This window comes from Daktulosphaira vitifoliae, unplaced genomic scaffold (genome assembly GCF_025091365.1).
Source record: "Daktulosphaira vitifoliae isolate Bord-2020 unplaced genomic scaffold, ASM2509136v1 Scaffold_1, whole genome shotgun sequence".
Lineage (NCBI taxonomy): Eukaryota > Metazoa > Arthropoda > Insecta > Hemiptera > Phylloxeridae > Daktulosphaira > Daktulosphaira vitifoliae.
In genome coordinates this window covers 17,428,101-17,448,421 of record NW_026099572.1, presented here as the reverse complement: position 1 = coordinate 17,448,421, position 20,321 = coordinate 17,428,101, and the positions used below count along the sequence as shown (strand labels likewise).

Genomic DNA, 20,321 nt, shown 5'->3' with positions numbered 1-20,321 from the left:
GAATTTTTTTTTAAACTTAGAAAATTTTTTGTATACAAAACGCTACCTTTTACTTTAATTATTTAATATAATATAAATAATGTTACTAAAAATATTAAAAAATAATATTCAATTTCTTGTAATGTATGTATTAGCGAAATAAAATTATTATCTCTCTACAATTAAAATTCAACAGAATTATTAATCTTTGAAATCATATTAAATATTATTCGAATAGTATTTAATACTAATGTGATAATGATAATATTATTATCATTATATGAGTTTTATTGTAATAGACTCACTCAGTGGCATATTTAGAGGAGGGGGCACGTGCCCCCTCCATTAACAGAGTCATGTAAATATTTTATCAAGCAATGTAATAATATATAATATTATTAGAAAAAGCTATTTTTTGGTTATCGATAATAGCATAGGTTTATGAAATGTTAGTCGATATAGTTGTCTCATGGAGCAAAATTTGACGCCCGCATAGTTGTCCCACTAATGTTATCACATATTTTTAATGTATTTAATACGTAGATATACACACTCTATAAAAAGAAATATTTTTATTATCAAAAATGGAGCCAAAACAAATAATAGTTTTTTTTTTTTAATCTAAAATATGTCAACAAATGTTATGAACAAAAAAAAAATCGTTTTATAATACCTTATTTATGAACATTTTTTGATCCCCCCCATTTAAATTTCTACATACGCCACATATAAATGTAACAAATAATATTTAAAATATTAGTAATATTTAACTTAATAATTTTTATTTAGTAGGTAAAAATTCATTGTACCCAACCTGCTCACTATCTTTAAGTTAGGCTTTAATTATTTAAAACTACAAGTACAAAATTGAAAACTGAATTAAGTAATTTAAAATAATTAAATTATCCTGAATTCTGCAAAGTTTTTGATTGAAATTTATTATATTCTTTGTAATTCTGATAACAACATTTTTTACTTCATTGGAGGGAAAATAAAATATTTCATCACATAAATCATAATAATTAAAATGAAAAGTATATTTTTTTTAAGAACATACATATAATCAAATATATTTAAAACATTTTGATTTCATAAATATAATTAAATATTTTTTAAGCACAATTTTCATTTTGTCCCACATTCCCCAACTAGAACTATACATGATTCTTTAGAGAATTTATACATAAAAAGACTTTATATATTACTAATGATAATGTTATTATTATTATGTGATTAGATGAAGTAGCACTCCATTAATATAAATTGAAATATTTTAATGACAATTTTAACATTCTGAATATAAAAAAGATACTAATATTTTCAAGTAAAATGAAGATTAAAAAAAAAATGTTTACATCAAATTAAATGGGTAACTTACCCATTAAGTGTATATTAACTACAAAAGTTATCTCATATATAACTCTTATCAAACATTTAAGGATTTATAGAAATAAAAAAATGTACAACAGATTTATTATGAATAATTAAATTCTTATACCTGAATAATAATTAATAATTTTATCCAATCTTAAATTTTACTATTTGAAACCAATGATGTTCACTTATTTGGTAGTGTTCAGTAATTGACTAGATAACCTTTAGGACTCAGTACTCCTACGTTATAAAATAAATTTTCTGATAGAATAGTATGTTGAGTTTATAAAATTTATACTATTTATGCTTGTTATTTTACCAACTCTATGTTAACTTCGATGCGAAGCTGAGAAGATATTGGTTTTACTAAGATGTGCTTTTTTTCTTTTTTATTCGACATACTTTATCTTAATCAGGATATAAATAAAAAAATAGTAAATCATGTAGCTTTTTGAATAATCCACCAATTTTTTAAAATTAAACATTATCTACAGATTTGCATCGAAGCGTTTTTTATGATAGTGATTTTAATCACTGTCAGATATCATTATACTTGACCCAATTATGTCACGTCACCACTGTGCCGCGACCCCATTGTGCTGTGTTTTTTTTATGGTTCTAGCTAAAATAAGTTATTTTATAGCAGTGAAAAAATTGCATGAGAGTTCATTGAAACAATTTTAAAAAAGATAACTTTGTAATTATATTCCGGAATACGAAATATACGTGTTCATTTCTATTTGTACTTACAATTTTCAACATTTCCTATAAATATAAATAACTTTATAATTTTATAAAAAGTTTTCTTATAGTTATAGATTGCAATAATTTTTAATTTAATAAACATCATTACTTAATTCAGTTTATCAATTGTTTTTTTAGATAATTTAAATTTGGTTTTTTCGTAAATAATGGAAATAAGGAGTGTCATAAAAACTCTTTGCAATTTAATTCTATACATTTTTTTTGATTTCAGTATCATTTGGTCTGCTTACGTGATATATATTTTAGTGAAAAGTAAAATCTCCTCACATTATAATTTAGATTAAGGATTCACGGCTATCAATTCTACATGTATTCACTAATGATAATAATAATTAAAAGTATCTAGCTGATTTTTATTATATACCAACAGCGTTATTAACGTTACTAGGTTTACTTAAGTTAATGATATTTTGGGCTTTCTATTTTATATTTATTTTTCGATTTTAAAATTTCATGATTCGTGGAAAAAAATATTAATTATTAACATCTATTAATACATTATTCGACTTATAAATTAGTACTAAACTGAAACCGCAGTTTTTGTTTAACATAAGGTAATTTATCAAATAATTATACTAATATTAATGTATAATCAATCGCCAAATATATTTAAATTTGATGTGTGTGCTATCCAATTGGCTTCGCGTAAACTTTAATTTGAGGTTTTGGGGTTACAAAATACAACAATATTCTTATCCGGTGAGCCAGAAGATATATGACATGACGTTTGACGACTAAAGATGAGCTAGTGTTGTAAGTTAGATATTTCTTAATTGGAAATTTCTATTTTTAAAATAAAATAAAATTGTTTTTATAGTAAATTGAAAGTAGTTTATTGACAATAATGTTTGCCACCAGTGAGATTTACATGCATCTAAAAAGTTAAAAATTATATACACTTAGTCATAAAAAATCCTCGACATATGCAATAATTTTTGTTATTAAAATTAGTAAAATATTCAAGAATTATTTATTTATATTAATAATGTTTTATGGATTAATATGCAAAAAAAGGTACTTAAAATAGATTCCATTAACAAAAACCGGATTACTTATTAACATTTTTTAAAGACAATTTATTATAAAAAATTTATAATATTTTATTCAAGCTTTACATTAATATTTTTATATGTATTGGTATTTATTATAAAATAATATTTAAATAATGATATCACTTCTATTTTGTAAGTAAAATACAACTAAATAATTTAATCATGTATTTTTTATATTACAGGTGATAAGCCTATCAGAACCAACTCAATTACTTACAAAATAAAAGTAAAATCGGAAGTATTTCATTTGTTTTTTAATTTTAAATAATTTTTTGTTTTATTCCTTATATCTTATAAATTTGTTAATTCTATTTTTTAAAACATACATAGTTAACTAGCTTATAAAATAGAAAATAATAAAAATTTAAATATGCTTAATACAACGTTTGGACCAGTATAGTTTCAGAAACTATTTCCATGTTAAAATATATGAAAAGCTAACGAACAACATTTAATATAATTATTATTTTATTTAAATTTTTTTTAAACATTTTTGGCATTCTTAGATTACGTTTAAAGGTAATTTTTTATTATTTGCCTAATAAAAAAATATTACTACTAATAAAATAAAATTAAGAAAATTAAAATCTAATTCTTATTTTTTCTTATTAGTGATAAATAATAAAAATATATTCTTTAAACGTGACAATATTCTTAACAAAAATAATTCAACAAAATGATAATTTTATCAAAAGCTATAAGCGTTGTCAGTTTGGTTTGAAAAAAAATTATAAACATAATTTAATTTCAAAACTCTACATCTGTTTACAAGCAATAGATTATTGGTGAGATACGGGTATGAATATTTTTAAATTATTAAAATTTTTGTACTTGGGCGAAAGAAGTTGAAAATGTTTAATAATATATGATTAAAGGAATAATTGTGCTCTTAAATAATTATTTAGGATTAAATTTAGAGATGATTAAATAAAGAAAATAGTCAGATTATTTTATTAAGATTATATATTTAAGTTTTTAAATAAAAATGTCTTGATTTCCCGAATAAACGCCGATTATAAATAAGAGTTCGAAAAAAATTATAACTACATTCTACATGACTAAATATTATTTTTCTTGTCTTTATAGTTCTTATTGGATACTATGTGGGTAAAAATAAAAGCTTTTTAATAAAACGTTGTAATACAGCGTATATTTTCTTTAAATTACAGAAATTTTCGTGTGGTTTAGACCCGTAACCCTCGAAAATACGTTATGACATCGTTTATTAAATAATATTAGAGAAAATATTAGAAAATTAATAGAGTAACTATTCCTCGATAAACCTTTTAAATCATTATATTAAATCTTCTACTTTTTAGAATAATTTTTGAACAGCAGTCACATTTACTGTAATTTATAAGAACACTTAATGTTTTAGTTTTAATAGGATAAACGATTAATATGTTAATGTATGAGGGTAAAAAATAGGAGAAAAACATAAGGACGGGTAAAGTAAAACGACTATAATTTCTCACGTGATAAACAGGCCACAATGGCTTATAATTCTTAAGTTAAGTAATCCTTTTGATCTTATTCTTTTTATTTGGGTTTCTGAACAGTTTGTCATCTTTTGTCAACGTTACACGAAACCATTGAAGTTTCGATTGACAACAGACGTGTGCACTTAAACCAAATGATACAATGTATACGTGATAATTAGAATGATCCGTTTTTGTCAGCTTATGATAACGTGTAGAACACAAGTTTGTACATTCTAACAAAGTACACACAGATAATCCGGTTTGGGCAGACAAATCCTCTTAGGAAAAAATTATAATGGTGACAAATAAAAAACAAAATAAATCCCTCTTTAAAAGAAAGATGCCTTAGGGGTGAGTATTTTACACGTAGTGCCATGGACATATATCAATGCAACTTGGTTGTCACGTACAGGATTAAACAAGAATTATCTACGTAAGCGTACGAAAATAATGCTTTTCTTGTTGACATCGTATAACTTCAAGTAATAATATCAGATATTCTAAAGAGCTCGGTCGATTATTGATGTGTCGTGATAATGTCTTATAGGACACTTCTGTGTCCTATATTAAACCTTTCCCTTATTTTCTCTCTATACATATACAAAAATAAGTATACTGTATAATAGTTAATACAGTTGTTAATACTCAACAACCCGTTGGATGTTATTTCCCTTCATTCACCCACCGACAATATCGATTGTCCTTCCGAAGGCATTAAAGTTTCGTTTAATATCTATAAATGATTTCTCACGGTAAAATTCGATCCGTTTCCACGTGTTGTTTACACAGGCGTTAAATGTCGGACAGATGTTCCTTCGTCAAATCATGTTTCGATAGAAAACACATCGCATAATCATCAAAATGTATAAGTAAAAAATCACTAACGCTATGCATGGTCAAACCGTGATATTGTATGTCTTTTGTGAAATATTATTTAGGTAAGAACCGGTATTGAATTTCGAGTATTGCATTTATCATAATACTAAACTCTTGTCAATATAATAATATGATAATGGCTAGTCATAAATGTATGAATATTGCTCGATACGTTTGTTTACGTTTACTCTGTAATTTTAGAACTTATGAGATAATTATGTGTTTGGTAAATTCAACAAAATGTAGTGAACAATTTTTTAACGAAATGTATTCTTATACTACACTAGTGATTTACCGTAGACCACTAGATTTATTCTCAAGTAATAATAATTTTTCTTTAATTTATTTGAGTAGTATTTATAACTCTATCCCTTGTCCCTTATTCAAGTATCAACTGTATTTTTTTAAATGGTAACATACATAATTAACTAGCTCATATTATAGAACATGATCGAACGAAGAATATTAAAATGTCCTTAACAACACTTAAACCAGTAGTTGACGAATTATGAATATTTTTATAACAGGGTGCAACAGTAGCGTGACAGAGTGCTGAGTAATTATCAAAATAACATAACCTGCACTTCATATTTAATTTACATTTAAAAATATTAATAACTCCTGAAATACTGATTCAAAAGTTGTTATCAACCAGTCGTTTTCTTAATTGGATAATTTTCTATTATATGAATTAGTTAAATTTTAATATTTCAATATTTAAAATTTTTATTGTCAATTTGGACAATCTGTAAATTACATATATTTTAAACAATAAACACAAGTGATCTAAAAGTGTTTATATATAAACAGTAATTTTGATCAAAAATAGGTCAATAGCAGTTCTTCATGACTTATGTTGCTGACATTAATCAGCTAATACATTATTAATACGTATTTGTATAAAAAAACTGTATTAGTTATTAAATTAAATATGTGTAGATGTGTTTAGTATCGAAATAAATCATTAACTTTTGTTCACCACTCTCTGTACCAAAATGAGAGTAAGTTAAAATATTTTTGTATTAAATTAGAAGCTATTATAGGAGTAGAATGTAGATTTGGGAAACTTTATTATCAGCGAAGTCGTCAGTAGTGGTATAGTTAGTTGTAGGTTGGTCCAAAGTAAATAAATTAAATAATAGGAGTGCTGCGACAGCCCTTTGGGGTACCCGCAGCTCTTATTTGAGTAATATTTATTATGGATAAGCTAAAACGTATAGCGAAATGTTCTAGGTGTAATTAAAATATTATATAGTAATTGATTGGTAGGACAGATTTAAATTTATATAGGAGTTTATATGCCAGACTATATATATGGATTAAGGGATAGCCTAAAGACTATTTGATTATCCAAAAAATTAGAAAAATAAATAATACTAAATACAATTATGAAATTTTATTTTTATTCTGTTTAGAAGTAATTTTTGATATTTGAGTAGTTAAATACTTTTTAGGTCAATATGTTATCTTTTAAAAAGTACCAACATTATTTTTTTTAATCGCAACAAACATATTTATTAAGTATATAAATTTTAGTATTTTAATATTTATTTGGTAAGCTAATTAATTTGTTATGAAAATTATTAAAAATAAAATTGTAATCTTAGAGACAACTGTCAAAAACAGTGGTTGGGGCGAGAAAAGTATGAAGTAGCCTAGTCACACTAATATTATATTTTATTTTATCTCTCAGAGGCGGTCCGGTTATAAAAACAACCTGTCTAACATGTCATTAAAAATGAGTTAACGAGGAGCTCTCGTACGCACTGACGCGAGCCTGCTCTGCCGCCCGTCATACACAGAGCACTGTATGAATACTTTACGAGTGTGTGTGTGTGTAGTAATCGTCAGGCGGCGACAGTGACAAATGATTACAGAGAGCCTCGGGGCCACGTCACGCTGACTTCAAAACATTATGATAAATCACCTGTCAAACTATCTTTTCAGCATCTGCCAACCGGCATGACAGCAGCATCAAAAGCACTCCCGCCGGTCGTCGACACTCCACTACACTTCCCTTCCAGAATTAGTTCTTCTACTCCGGCAGAGGCGACAACATTGAGGTGACGTTGTTCACCACTACCATACCATTATACTACCACATCAGCTACTACATGTTATTATTATCCATATTACTGTAATACCGTAGCATCAACCAACAGGTTTCAAAAACCATTTTAGCTAACTAGTTTTCTGCTGTAAAAATGTGTTTATGTATATTATATTTTATAATTCATTTGTAAATATTAATGATGGGAAATATCGAATAGTAGCTATTATACTATTCGAATAGTAAAAATATTCGATAGTCTATGCTAAAAATAAACTATTCGGTGTATAAACACAATTCGAATAGTTAATCCATAGTTTAAAATATTCGAAAATGCCCATCACTAGTAAATATCATACATTGCATTTTTTTTTTAAAGATTTCTATAAATATAATTTAAATGCCTATAATTACTTTGTATTTATATTAAGTATAATAATGAATTGTGTACTTTAACTAAGTTGATCAAAATGTTTGTAAATGAAATAATAATGTCAAAATATTGTTATATATTTAAAAAATGTTTATAAATAAATGAGATGAAAATTTATTACTTGTAACTAATATTATTTAAAATTAAAACTATATTAAAAATGTTTAACTCAAAAAACCATAAAAAAAAAAATTACTAAAAAATCGCGGATACGTATATTGGGAACAATATTACCATTGCCAACGCTAAATACTTACTAATACCCAGACCGAAAAAACCCCTAGCGATTTTATCACTAAGTAATATCACATTTTGCCAGTTTACGAAAGTTTAATAATGAATATTTCAGTGTGCCAAGATACTATTTAATTAAATTGTTCTTATTTTTAAACTTTTCTATTGCCTCACTTATATTAAGTTCTTTATAATTATTTACGTTTTTAATTAGTTTTTGGTTTTAATAAAGTGATTAAGTATCCATAAATGCTCTTTAATTTTTTTGTGTTTTTTTGAGTTAAAAATTTTTAATGTAGTTTTAATTTAAAATAATAAATAAAAGTTAATTATAAGTAGGTACATCATAAAAATAAAACATTGAGTCGTAATAAGCATTAGTTTTAATTTTAATCGTTAATTGTTAAATAATATTCTTATCTGATATAAACGTGTAAACAATTTTAAAATAATTAAATTATTTAAATAAAATTTTTGATTTATCACTTATCACAATTAGTTCAAAGTCAATACACATGATGATATGTTTATGTTTCACAATATATTTTTATAATTTTAACACTTCTGATAAAATGTTGGATAAGTAGGAGATAAGTATTCCATTATTGTTGACCTTCAATATCTTGCATTTCTAGAAATATCAAAAATGAGTAGTAAACTTCAATTTAAAAAAAAAATATATGGTTAATCTAATAAGAATATCACGTAAAATACTTAAAATCCAAAGAGAATATAAAAATTGAAACAGTATCAGGTATATGTATTATTAATGATAATATTTTGTGTCTCCTAGACAATTCACATTTGTAATAATCGAGATATTGTTCGAGTAATGCCAATGTTAATGTTTTGTGTAGCAGTAAAAATATTAACTTCAGTAACTAATGTAATTTAATAACAATTGAACTATTAGATGCTTGTTAGTGATTTTAATTATTCGAGTTTTTAATTAAAATAGTAACTGATAATGTCAAGACCTTCTGTGTTGTTGTCTCATAACCAGTTTCCAAAAGATGTAATTGACTTACTCAGTGAAAAGTATTTGAACTCTTTTAAACAAACATGTATCAACAAAATTTTTAATCATTTTTTATTTTATATAAAGATTTGATGTTGAAGTTCTGGATGTTGAAGGGCTAAAAGTGTCAAAACAACTTTTATTAAAGAAAGTTACTGGAAAATTTGGACTTATTGTTTGTGGAATGAACGAAATTGATGAAGAAGTAATTAAAACTGCAGGTTAGATTATAGACAAATAAATAGGCTAAATATTATAAAAAAAATATTTATAAATTTAAATAACAAAATTTATGAAGCACAAAGTTGTTTTATGATCCGCCATTTTATTATAATTATAGTACATATGCTCCATTGTATTGTAAAATGTCACTGGGAAATGATTAAATATTCTAATTTTGATTCTTCTTCATAATAGACCTCAAATGAGTTTTTTTTTTAAGTTAACTAATAATAAAATTATTATATTTCTATTTTAATGTTGTATTATTTGTACTTTTTGCTTACTACCCATATATAGTCTAATAAATAATTAAATAAAAAAGTGTTACCAAAATTTGCATAGTTGTTTTTTATAAACAAATTTTTAAAGGGTGAAGTTGGGTAAATGTAAAAGAATAGTCAGTATATTTTTTAAAAGAAATTCTTAAAGATTTATTTTTAATTTTACTAGCAATGATAATTGTATTTATTTGTCTATAATAGAAATTTTAATCTAATGTAATATTTTCTAATTTTTTTAAGAAAAATAATAAATTTTTAATTAATTATTCCAAAAATAAATCAATATTTAAATATTATTGATACGTTATTAATAGATTTATTTATTTACATAATACATTCAATGTAATTTATTTAGTATACTATCCTCAATTTTCTGTTAAAAATTACTTTTTTATTAATAGTTATTAGCGAGAGGGATACGTAACGTATTAGTATACTTGTCTGTGCGTTATGATAAAAATAGAACCTTGCAAACTCTTTCCGCTTCAGTCAATATTTTATGTAGACTATTTTCTGTTTCCTTCTAAAAAAAAATAGTTCACATGTAAATTAATTAACATATAAAAGTTACTCCTAAAATGTAAATTTTTTTTTAACATTTTTATGAAAAAGTTATTATTTAACAAAAAAAATTATTGTTGTATTTTTAATAATTTTATAAATATAATATGAGGTGTATAGCTTAAAATCAGCTAAAACAATTTTTTGAAATTTTTCAGGAACAACAAAATAAGATAATGAGGTTAAGATTTAACTCAAAGATTTTATAATATATATGATATTAAATCTTGGGAGTATAAACACATTGTTTGTGAATGTTTACTTTAACAAATTATTTTTATTAGAGTTATTTAGTTTTATAATTTTTGTATACCTGGTTTTATTGCCAATTTCATCAGATGGCTGGTTTTGAAATTGACTATGTGATATAGGTAGTTTTGAAACAAACATTCAAATAAAAACTAAATATTATATTTTTTACTGCACTCTTTAATCAATATAAAAACTTTACTTTTAAATTTAAATACTTAAAAATATTAATCAGTATTAATATCGTAGCATAAAATATAAAAATTATCAATTATTAGTTTAGCGTGAAAACAAAAATATAATTGATTATGGCTTGTTTTGAAGTTGATATTGTTAGATGGGTGATTTTGAAACCAATCATATTTTTCATGATTAATTTAAACCAGTTATAGCCTGTTTTTAAGTACAATATTTTTACAGGACATTTAGTACAGTGTGATAATTTAGAAAATACAAAAAAAATCGTTTTAAAAAATTTCACTTATAGCTGGTTTTGAAACTATGTGGTGGACGTGATGCTGGTGTTCCCGTCGCTGCACCTGCGCGTGTCCGGTTGTTCCGTTCTCCCGCATAGGGAAAACCTCAGCAACCACTGGTACATCGTGTACAAGGGAGGCGCTGAGGTCGATCTGCAAAGAGCTGAAGATTTATGAAGTCGGTGGACCACGACCCGTGGGGGAAACCCTATCGGGTCGTCATGCTGAAACTCCGCGGTCCACCGGCTTCGGGTCAGAGCATGGACATCCGAAACGCGTTCAACTCCGTGCGATGGTCACACATCCTCGGAGCGTTGGACGTGTTTCGGGTGCCTCCTTATCTCGAATGAATGATCCGGTCGTATTTTAGCGATCGGGTCATCTCCTATGAGAGCGCTGCTGGCCCAAGAATCAGACCCGTAGCTGGCAGCGTCCCGCAAGGGTCAGTTCTCGGGCTTCTGCGTTTCGCTACCACCGCACGTTCGCGTTGTCTGCTACGCGGACGACACGCTGGTAGTGAAAGGCGCCTCGTCTGAGGAGGCTGGATCTCGTGCGAACTGCGCGCTCAACGCAGTCACCGCCTGGATCCAGCAGGAGAGGAGTGGACTGAGCCTCGTCCTGGACATGACTGAAGCGGTCTTGTTCACGGGCAGGTATAAATTCACTCCTCCACGGCTCGCCATGCTGGGGTGGAGATCCCGCTTAAAGACATCTGGGCCTTTTTTTTTCTCACGGTCGACTTAGTGTTGGACGCCCTGGAACTACATCCAATCCGCTGCACAGCATGACAAGCAAAGGGACGATTACATTCCCGAACGAAGTAGCCATACCCAACCACCCTACCTAGGGACTACCTCTACGTTCTCGGCCCCCGGCGCTTGCCAAAGTGCCTGGCCGACGTCTTCCATCGTGGTCTCCGGTGCAATGTCCCGTATGGTAAACTCCACAGGTTTCCCGATGGTGGTCACCACCGCAGCATCTTTCAAAGCGCTCCGTGCGGCTTCAGCGAGCTCGAATTGTCCTTTCGGTACCCGTAGCTCAATATCACCTTGCCTGGTTTTCTTGAAGGCCGTAACCGTCAGCCCAAGAGCCTGAATGACCACGCCGGGCACGAGTTTTCTCGCGACTTCTGCGTAGGACCGATCACCCTTGAGCTTCACCAGTACGGCTTCCGGTTTTGAGGCAACAGCTTGCCTCGCCCTTTGCCTAAGCGTAGGTAAGAGCTTGGTTTTAGTTGTCGGCTTTACCTTTTCATCCGTCAGGGAGGAAGCTGCGAGCGTCCGCTCCCGCGCCATTCTCCGTTCTTCTGCAACTGGACGAATTCTACAACCAATCCCCTGTTGTATCGCAACCGATGAGGGGGATTATTGAGCTCACGTTGCTCTCCTCGTCTCCTCCGCTTCTTCTTCTTTTTCGGTTGTGGTTCCCACGACACCCTATTTGGACGGATGCATTGGTAGTACGCTGCTTCGGCCTTATGGCCGTCACCTCAGACTCAATACCCGCCCCTCCGCTTTCACAGATCGGCGGACCAGGAAGTCCTCCGTCTGACTCGCATACGTCTTCTCGTAGCGGTTTCAGAAGGCCTACTATCTCAGTGTGACCATTTCCTAGCTGCGTGGTCCAATTTTTTCATGGCCACGTGGACGTTGCGGTTAGCGGCGACAAAAGTGTGCATATCCGCAAGGATCTGTCCATGTTTGGCCAATGCTTTTTCAAGGGCGACTATGTCCTCACCGGCATACTTCCTCCGCCGCTTTACTTGAGGCGACATCCTTGGCGTCACCTGCGGTAAGAGTGTTGCAGCAGGTGAGTGGTCCGTGTCTAGAATCTCTCCCTCCGGAATTGCAGGTCGTGATGGTCTCCTTATAGCTAGCTACATTGTCATCAAATATTCCAGCTTGTTGTTTTGCCAGGGTGACGCTACTAATGAAGCGACCTATAGGGAAAAATGTTTTCGCCGTCTTTCCTGCTGTCCATGAGCAAGTATGGTAGGTGCTCGGACCACGGTTTAATCTTTTCCCAAGAGGGATAAAGCTTCCAGTAGTCGATCATCTTCTCGAAGTCGACCACGTCGTTCTCCGTTAATGATCGCGTCAGTCAATCCACTTCATCTCCTCGCGGCTTCCTCCGCACTGCATCAGTAGCAATAAAAGGCCCACGTGACTGACCAGCCACGCGTGGGACTTCGCGGTCGCTTGGTGTCGACCAGAGTGAGCCCGCTACATTGGGTCCGGTTTTGAAACCTTTCCCACTCCTGCCGACTCCTGAGGCTCCGATACCTCTGGGGGGTAACTTTGGTCTTTGAATTAGAGGCCATAAGTGATTTTTAGAATTTAGGTAAATTCTAACCTGCGTTTTTACTCTACTGCCAAAGGATCTGTTTGGTTTTTATATAAAGGACCGAAGTCTAAATATATAAAATCACTCTTGGAACTCTACCAGTAATTCGAACGCTTAGATATCGTCTTATATCACGGCTACCCTGCATATCTGCGGGGTTAACAAGGGTCCAAGAGGCTCGCTGTCCGCGACCGTTTATTCGTCAGTTCAAGCAAATGGACTGCTTATTTCGTGGCTAACCTGCATACCTGCAGGCCGTTGCTCTATCCGCAACCTGAGGACGCGCCCGATTCCCCAAGCTAGGGAAGCTGCGCTCGTACCGACGTTTCGTAGCCCCGTAAAGCCCCATTTTACCGACACTTTAGCGCAGCGAGACGGGACATATTTGGGCCTGGTCATAGGCAAATGTCTAAAGTTCGGACTGCACGAGTTTTGTGCAGCCCAGCGAGCCCAGAAAGTCATGAATAGCCTGGCGGGAATCATGCCCAATCTGGAAGGGCCGAGGGAAATGCGGCGCAGACTTTTAGTCAGCGTGGTGCACTCGATCCTCCTGTACGGGTTCCCGGTTTGGGCAGATACTCTTGAGTATTCGTCCAAAAACCGTGAAGCCCTGCTCAGGGTGCAGAGGCGGGCGGCGATCCGGACAATTTCGGCGTACCGAACGGTGTCCGGAGTGGCTGTTGTCACTGCCGCCCGCCGAGGAACGCGCCGCCGGGCATGAGCTCCGCCGAGGACCGGCTGGCACTCAGGCGGATGACCATACTCCGGTGGCGGACTCGTCTCTCAGAGGAAACGACGAGAAGCGAGTGGACCCGGTCCCTTATAGGACCCGATCGGCTGGACAGGTGGGTGGACCGGACTCACTGTGAGATGACTTATCATTTCACTCAAGTAATGTCCGGCCACGGCTGTTTTAACGAGTACTTAAACCGTATTCGCAAAGCAGCCGCGCCGACGTGCGACCACTATTCGGATCGCCCGGGAGAGGCTGACAACGCTCTGCACACTCTCTTCTGGTGCGAGGCGTGGGCTCAGGAGTAGAACTCTTTGGAGTCCCGTCTAGGGTCCACGTTCCGAGTTGGGTCCATGGTGGACCTGATGTTGAGGAGTCGGTAAACGTGGAGGCTCGTCCAGGCGTTCGCCGAATCCATCTTGATAAAGAAGGAGGAAGCAGAACGCCTGAGTTAGAGATAGCCACGCCACCCAGCACAGGAGGACCTGAGACGCTGGTTTAGGCCGGTACCTTAGGTTCTTGTTTTTGTTTGTGAGTTATTTTGCCAACCCTCCCTAACGGTTCCCACTCTGGGATCCGGTTAACGGGAGGGAGCCACACCATGTTGCGAATCAGCTCTTGATTAATTTCGGGCTGATTCTCAACGTGATGGTGTGAATTATTAAGACGGCGTGGGCCGCCCTGAAGTAATGCCTAACAACAGTTCCAGGGCGGCTCACAATAAGACGGTCGAGGGAAAAAATGGTTTTGAAACTATACGCCTCATATAACATAATTTTTTTTTTTTTTTAATAAAATATCCTTGTATTGAAATTGTATTAAAACTAATTAATAATGTTGAAATAATAATGATAGGATATTACATTTATCAGGTACAAATTTAAAAGTTATAAGTACTACATCAATGGGATATGATCAGATAGATTTAGATGCTTTGAAAAAAAGAGGAATACGGTTGGGTAACTCTTCTATTGTTACTGCCGAATCGGTTGCAGAACTTACTATTGGGTTATTAATTGCAACTTCACGATGCTTTTTTTCATTAAATCAAGAACTTAAACTGTGAGTCCAAGAGTTTATTTGTATACAATTGTTTTATAATATTAAACTTCATAACAGATTTTATTATTAATACGTAAAATACGTATTAATTAATAATACATTATTAGAGCAAAGTTTGTTTAATTTCACTTTATAAAATAGCTCTCTAGAAAAAAACAATTTAGGGGCTTGCTAAAATAATCTGAAAAGTCCAATTTTTTACAGAATACTATATTTACCCAGAGGCGCAACAACCAGATTTGTCTGATAATTAGACATTGAGCTACAGTAAAAAAGCACAGTCTTATTTCGCTACAATTATACATAAAACAAATTAGATTTTTGTTTATAGTGCAAATTATTTTTAAATATAATTGCCAGGTTCATGCGTTAAGTTCTTCAGTTAAAAACCTAGTATGGTATCAATCTTAAATTATATAGGCCAGTCAACGAAGGAAAAATGGCGGAAAAATTCCCAACCAAATTTTTATTTTTTAAAAAGTTGAATTAAGATATGTTTGGTGACATACTAAAAGTCCTCATCGATTGGACTTGAGCTTTTTTTTTACAGCCTCGCAAAAGTTCAAAAATATGAGCTTTTTTAATTTTCTCAAAAAATATTTAACTTACAAAAAAAAGTTTCGTACAAAAGTTATTTAAAAAACAATTTTAAACAAAAAAGGTATCTTATATTTTTTCATTTAAACAAATATTTTTCGAGTTACATTACATTTAATATGAGTACTAAAATATATTTTCCAATTTTTTTCATTTTACGGTTACTTTTTATCATGTTATACTTACATTAGACAAAATGTTATAAATGCATATGTGTGTATGTGTAATTTTATTTATTTATAGTATCATTAAAGTGTAGTGTATAATAAGAAACAACCGATAGAGTAGGTAATTGATTTGACGCTATATTGTATAAACCCAACAAAACGCTAAAATGTACATTCCCAAACAACAATTATATTATGTCAATTAGCACCGTAATTTCTGGTAATGATAAAGAAAGTTATCATAAAACGTATTGGCCTTTAGTCAGGTGCTGACGCTAGTAAAAATTGTGCCTGCCGAAAAACAGGTCTTAAATGTTCTATTATATGTGACCATTGCTAAAGTCAATGGCGTACAAATTCAATAGAAATAAAGATTGAAGATCAAGAAAATTGTACTTTTGTTGAAGATATATTTTATCAATATTTAGACTGGGATAATGAATAAGAAAATGGAAAAAAATTTTGTTTGATACATTTGTCAAATAACTTTATAGTGGAGAAATCCTCCATCGATTACAAACTTTGCACTAGTAATGCATATAACTTGAATTTAGGATATAAATACGGAAATAGGAGATCATGTAGTTTTTGTAATAATCCATTAAAATTTTAAAATTAAACACTATCTACAGATTTGCATCAAGGCGTTGTTTTTTGATAATGATTTTAATCACAGTCACATATCATCTATACTACACCCAATTATACACACTGTGCCGGGACACTGCTGGTTTTTTTTTTAAATAGCGATTTGTTGAAATAGTAGCTATGGGTTTACTTTAATTATTTCATTATTAATTTTAACAATAGAAGTTATTGAAGATACAGTTATAACTTTATTTGACCTATTAAGATTTATATCATAAAAGTTATTATCCACCATTGAATTTACTAGAACAAGACCAATTTTAGACACTTTATGACAATTAATTTTATCGTTACCAGAAATTCTGGCTGGGTTGACAAAAGAGAATATGAGGTAGATGAAATAAGGAGATCAGTGACAATAGGCGAGAGTGTGAATGGGGAGGTAGAAAGTTTTAAGTATTTAGGATCAATAGTGCAAAAGAGCGATGGTATTGACGAGAATGTAAGACACAGGTTTAAGTGCGGGTGGTTGAAGTAGAGAGAAGCGTCTGGTGTCTTATGCGATAAAAGATTTCCAATGAGGCTAAAAGATAAATTCTACAATAATGTAGTGAGACTAGCTTTGATGTATGGTTCAGAGTGTTGGGCGGTTGATAAGAAAGTAGAGCAGAGAATGAGTGTAGCAGAGAAGAATGCTTAGTTGGATGAGTGGAGTAACTAGAAAAAATAGAAAAGGAACGAGCATATAAGAGGGAATGTAAGTGTAGCGTCAATCGTGTATAAGATGAGAGAAAATAGACTTAGATGGTTTGATTATGTTATGAGGAGAGAAGAATCGGAAGCTGTAAAAACAGTTATAGAAATTAATGTTGAAGGAAGAAGAGGTAGAGGAAGACCAAAAAAGAGATGGAGGGATGCTATTGAATGCAATTTGAGGACAATTGATGTGAGCGTAGAAGATGTGGGAGATCGTGTCAAGTGAAAGTTTAGGATGAGGGTGGCCGACCCCATGTAGTTGAGATTAAGGCAAAGAAAAAGAAAAAGATTAGCAAAAATTCTGGTGGCAATTGACATAATATAATTGTTGTTTAGGAATGTACATTTTAGCGTTTTGTTGGGTTTATACAATATAGCGTCAAATCAATTACCTACTCTATCGGTTGTATCTTATTATACACTACACTTTAATGATACTATAAATAAATAAAATTACACATACACACATATGCATTTATAACATTTTGTCTAATGTAAGTATAACATGATAAAAAGTAACCGTAAAATGAAAAAAATTGGAAAATATATTTTAGTACTCATATTAAATGTAATGTAACTCGAAAAATATTTGTTTAAATGAAAAAATATAAGATACCTTTTTTGTTTAAAATTGTTTTTTAAATAACTTTTGTACGAAACTTTTTTTTGTAAGTTAAATATTTTTTGAGAAAATTAAAAAAGCTCATATTTTTGAACTTTTGCGAGGCTGTAAAAAAAAAGCTCAAGTCCAATCGATGAGGACTTTTAGTATGTCATTATACATATCTTAATTCAACTTAAAAAAAAAAAAAAATTTGGTTGGGAATTTTTTCCGCCATTTTTCCTTTGTTGACTGGCCTAATAAGTGTAAATAATTTAGTGAGTTATTTATCGACATGGTTCCGCGTCGCCTTCATCAGCAGTCGCCCTAATACGTGTATATGATAGTCTGACTAACTCCGCGTGCCATACGTCACAATACAAAGTCCACAAAGTGCCGCATGTCCGACGACGACCCGCCGCAAATATACGTTGAAGTCATCTTTGTGACACCGCCATATTATAACCAACGTTGCTTCTGAACTAATTTTCTCACCTCACCGTAAGGTGCCGATTACTATGTTTCCTTGTTGGTAATTATTGTGCCGGTCTTCGGTGTCAAATATTTGCGTACTACAATATTATTATTATTGTTTCTCCTTTAAATAAATCGCTCGACGTCAATCAGTGAACTATAAAACTTGTGTTGTCTACATTTATTGTGCTCGGCACGTTAGAGTCCTTCTATCATTATAAAGTTTTCTCAGCGTTAATTTTATCAAAAGTTAAAATTAAAAAATAAAATAAACATAAATATGTAATAATTAATCATATTAATAATTTTCTTGTAAAAATTAATAATTAGTATTTTATATTAATATTATATTATAAATTATAATTATACCTAATGCATTATAATTTTTAGTTTTTAATTGATTTCAAATTTTCAGAGGAAAAAAGCAAGTTAATTCAAGCATAGGTTTATTGAACTCTGTGGTTGGTATTATTGGTTGCGGTAATATTGGTATATCTATAGCAAACAAACTCAGTGCATTTCATTTAAAAAAATTGTTATATACTAGCCGACAACAAAAAGCTGTAGGTAGTAAACTAATTAAAATAATTTCTATCAGTATTAATTTTTTTTTAGAGCTGTGTACGGGGTAGTTATACAGAATTCTACTTAAAAATTTGTTGTACTCAAAGTCCGGTTAGATTGGATCCAACCATTCTTTTTAGTGGTCGGATTTAAAATGATTTCGTAAAATTTTCGGATTAGATCGTGCTAAAAACAGTAATATGGGAAATACTGAAATTAGATTGAGTTCAGTTTTTAAATTTTCTATTTAAATCGGATCAATTTTCGGATTATTAATTATATCGGATTGCATTAATTCAAAATTACTTTGAATTTTATCGGTTGAATTTATATTATATTAATAATAATATAAAATTATAATAACATTATAATTTATATTATTTATATAGATTGAACTTATATTTTTTGGCACATAACGAACTTTAATGTAGATCATTTTAGTAATAATCATTACTATCGTTAATCTTTTATTTATGAAAATAATATGGGAAGATGAAACAAAAAAAAAAATCTATCAAGAAAGCTACGCTGTCACGTTAGCCAATGTCAAATACTTATAATTACATATAAGTTATTGTTTCAAATCATAATTTGAAGTTTAACTAAACATGTGTTAATATTTTCATGATTATATCTATTATAAACAGTATCGTTTTATTTCGTCACATTCACTCCAAAATTATGTATCTTGATTTTCGAAAATTCTCTTAAGGAATTATAAATTATATCATTTTTTTTATTTAAATAGAGTTTTTAATATGCTATTATTATAAAAATATAAACGATTATAAAATCAATTAAAATAGAGAACAATACGGTAGAGTCAATTGTAGGATACATAAATTCATTATTCCTCTTGGAATATTTAGTAAATACTTCAGATAAACTTCTAATACTAATGTATATTATTAAAATATCTTTTTAAAAATATATTTACTATTACCCCATTTGTTTACATTTACTCCACTTGACCTTGAGTATGAATTAAAAAAAAAAATCTTAAAATGTCAAAATGTGCAGTTTTGAAAAGGTTATAAAATTATACATATTTATCATTTTAAAATTACGAATCTATTTAAAAAAAAATTTAGCATATTAATTTGTAATATTTAAAATTAAAACTATATTAAAAATATTATTAATTAAAAACTAAAAAATATTAAGAATAATAAACTCAAAAAGCTACAAAAAAATTACCAAAAAATCGAGTATGTGTTTAGCGTTAATTTCGTTGGAAAACGTTGTTTCCGAAATACGTATCCGCGATTTTTTAGTCATTTTTTGTGGCTTTATGAGTTTAATATTTTAGCTTCGATGCGAAGCTGAGAAGGTATTGGTTTTACTAAGATGTGTTTTTTTTTTTTTTTTTTTTTTTTTTTTTTTTT

At 30.7% G+C, this 20,321-nt stretch overlaps 2 protein-coding genes across 9 annotated transcripts in view; both read left to right on the top strand.

Annotated features, from left to right (window-relative positions):
• LOC126910485 (soluble calcium-activated nucleotidase 1-like) overlaps positions 1–20,321 on the top strand; it is a 219,825-nt gene that overhangs the window by 170,292 nt on the left and 29,212 nt on the right. The gene's annotated exons all lie outside the window — the stretch shown is intronic.
• LOC126910490 (glyoxylate reductase/hydroxypyruvate reductase-like) overlaps positions 9,042–20,321 on the top strand; it is an 18,508-nt gene continuing 7,228 nt past the window's right edge. The window contains exons 1-5 of one of the 3 annotated variants that reach the window (XM_050693113.1): positions 9,055–9,130; positions 9,203–9,282; positions 9,350–9,483; positions 15,000–15,189; positions 18,788–18,939. In XM_050693113.1, coding sequence (XP_050549070.1) covers positions 9,212–9,282; positions 9,350–9,483; positions 15,000–15,189; positions 18,788–18,939 — 547 coding nt within the window. In that variant the 5' untranslated portion in view covers positions 9,055–9,130; positions 9,203–9,211. Of the gene's footprint in view, positions 9,283–9,349; positions 9,484–14,999; positions 15,190–18,787; positions 18,940–20,321 lie in introns of all 3 variants that reach the window. The other 2 variants (XM_050693112.1, XM_050693114.1) reach the window with 2 other exon arrangements.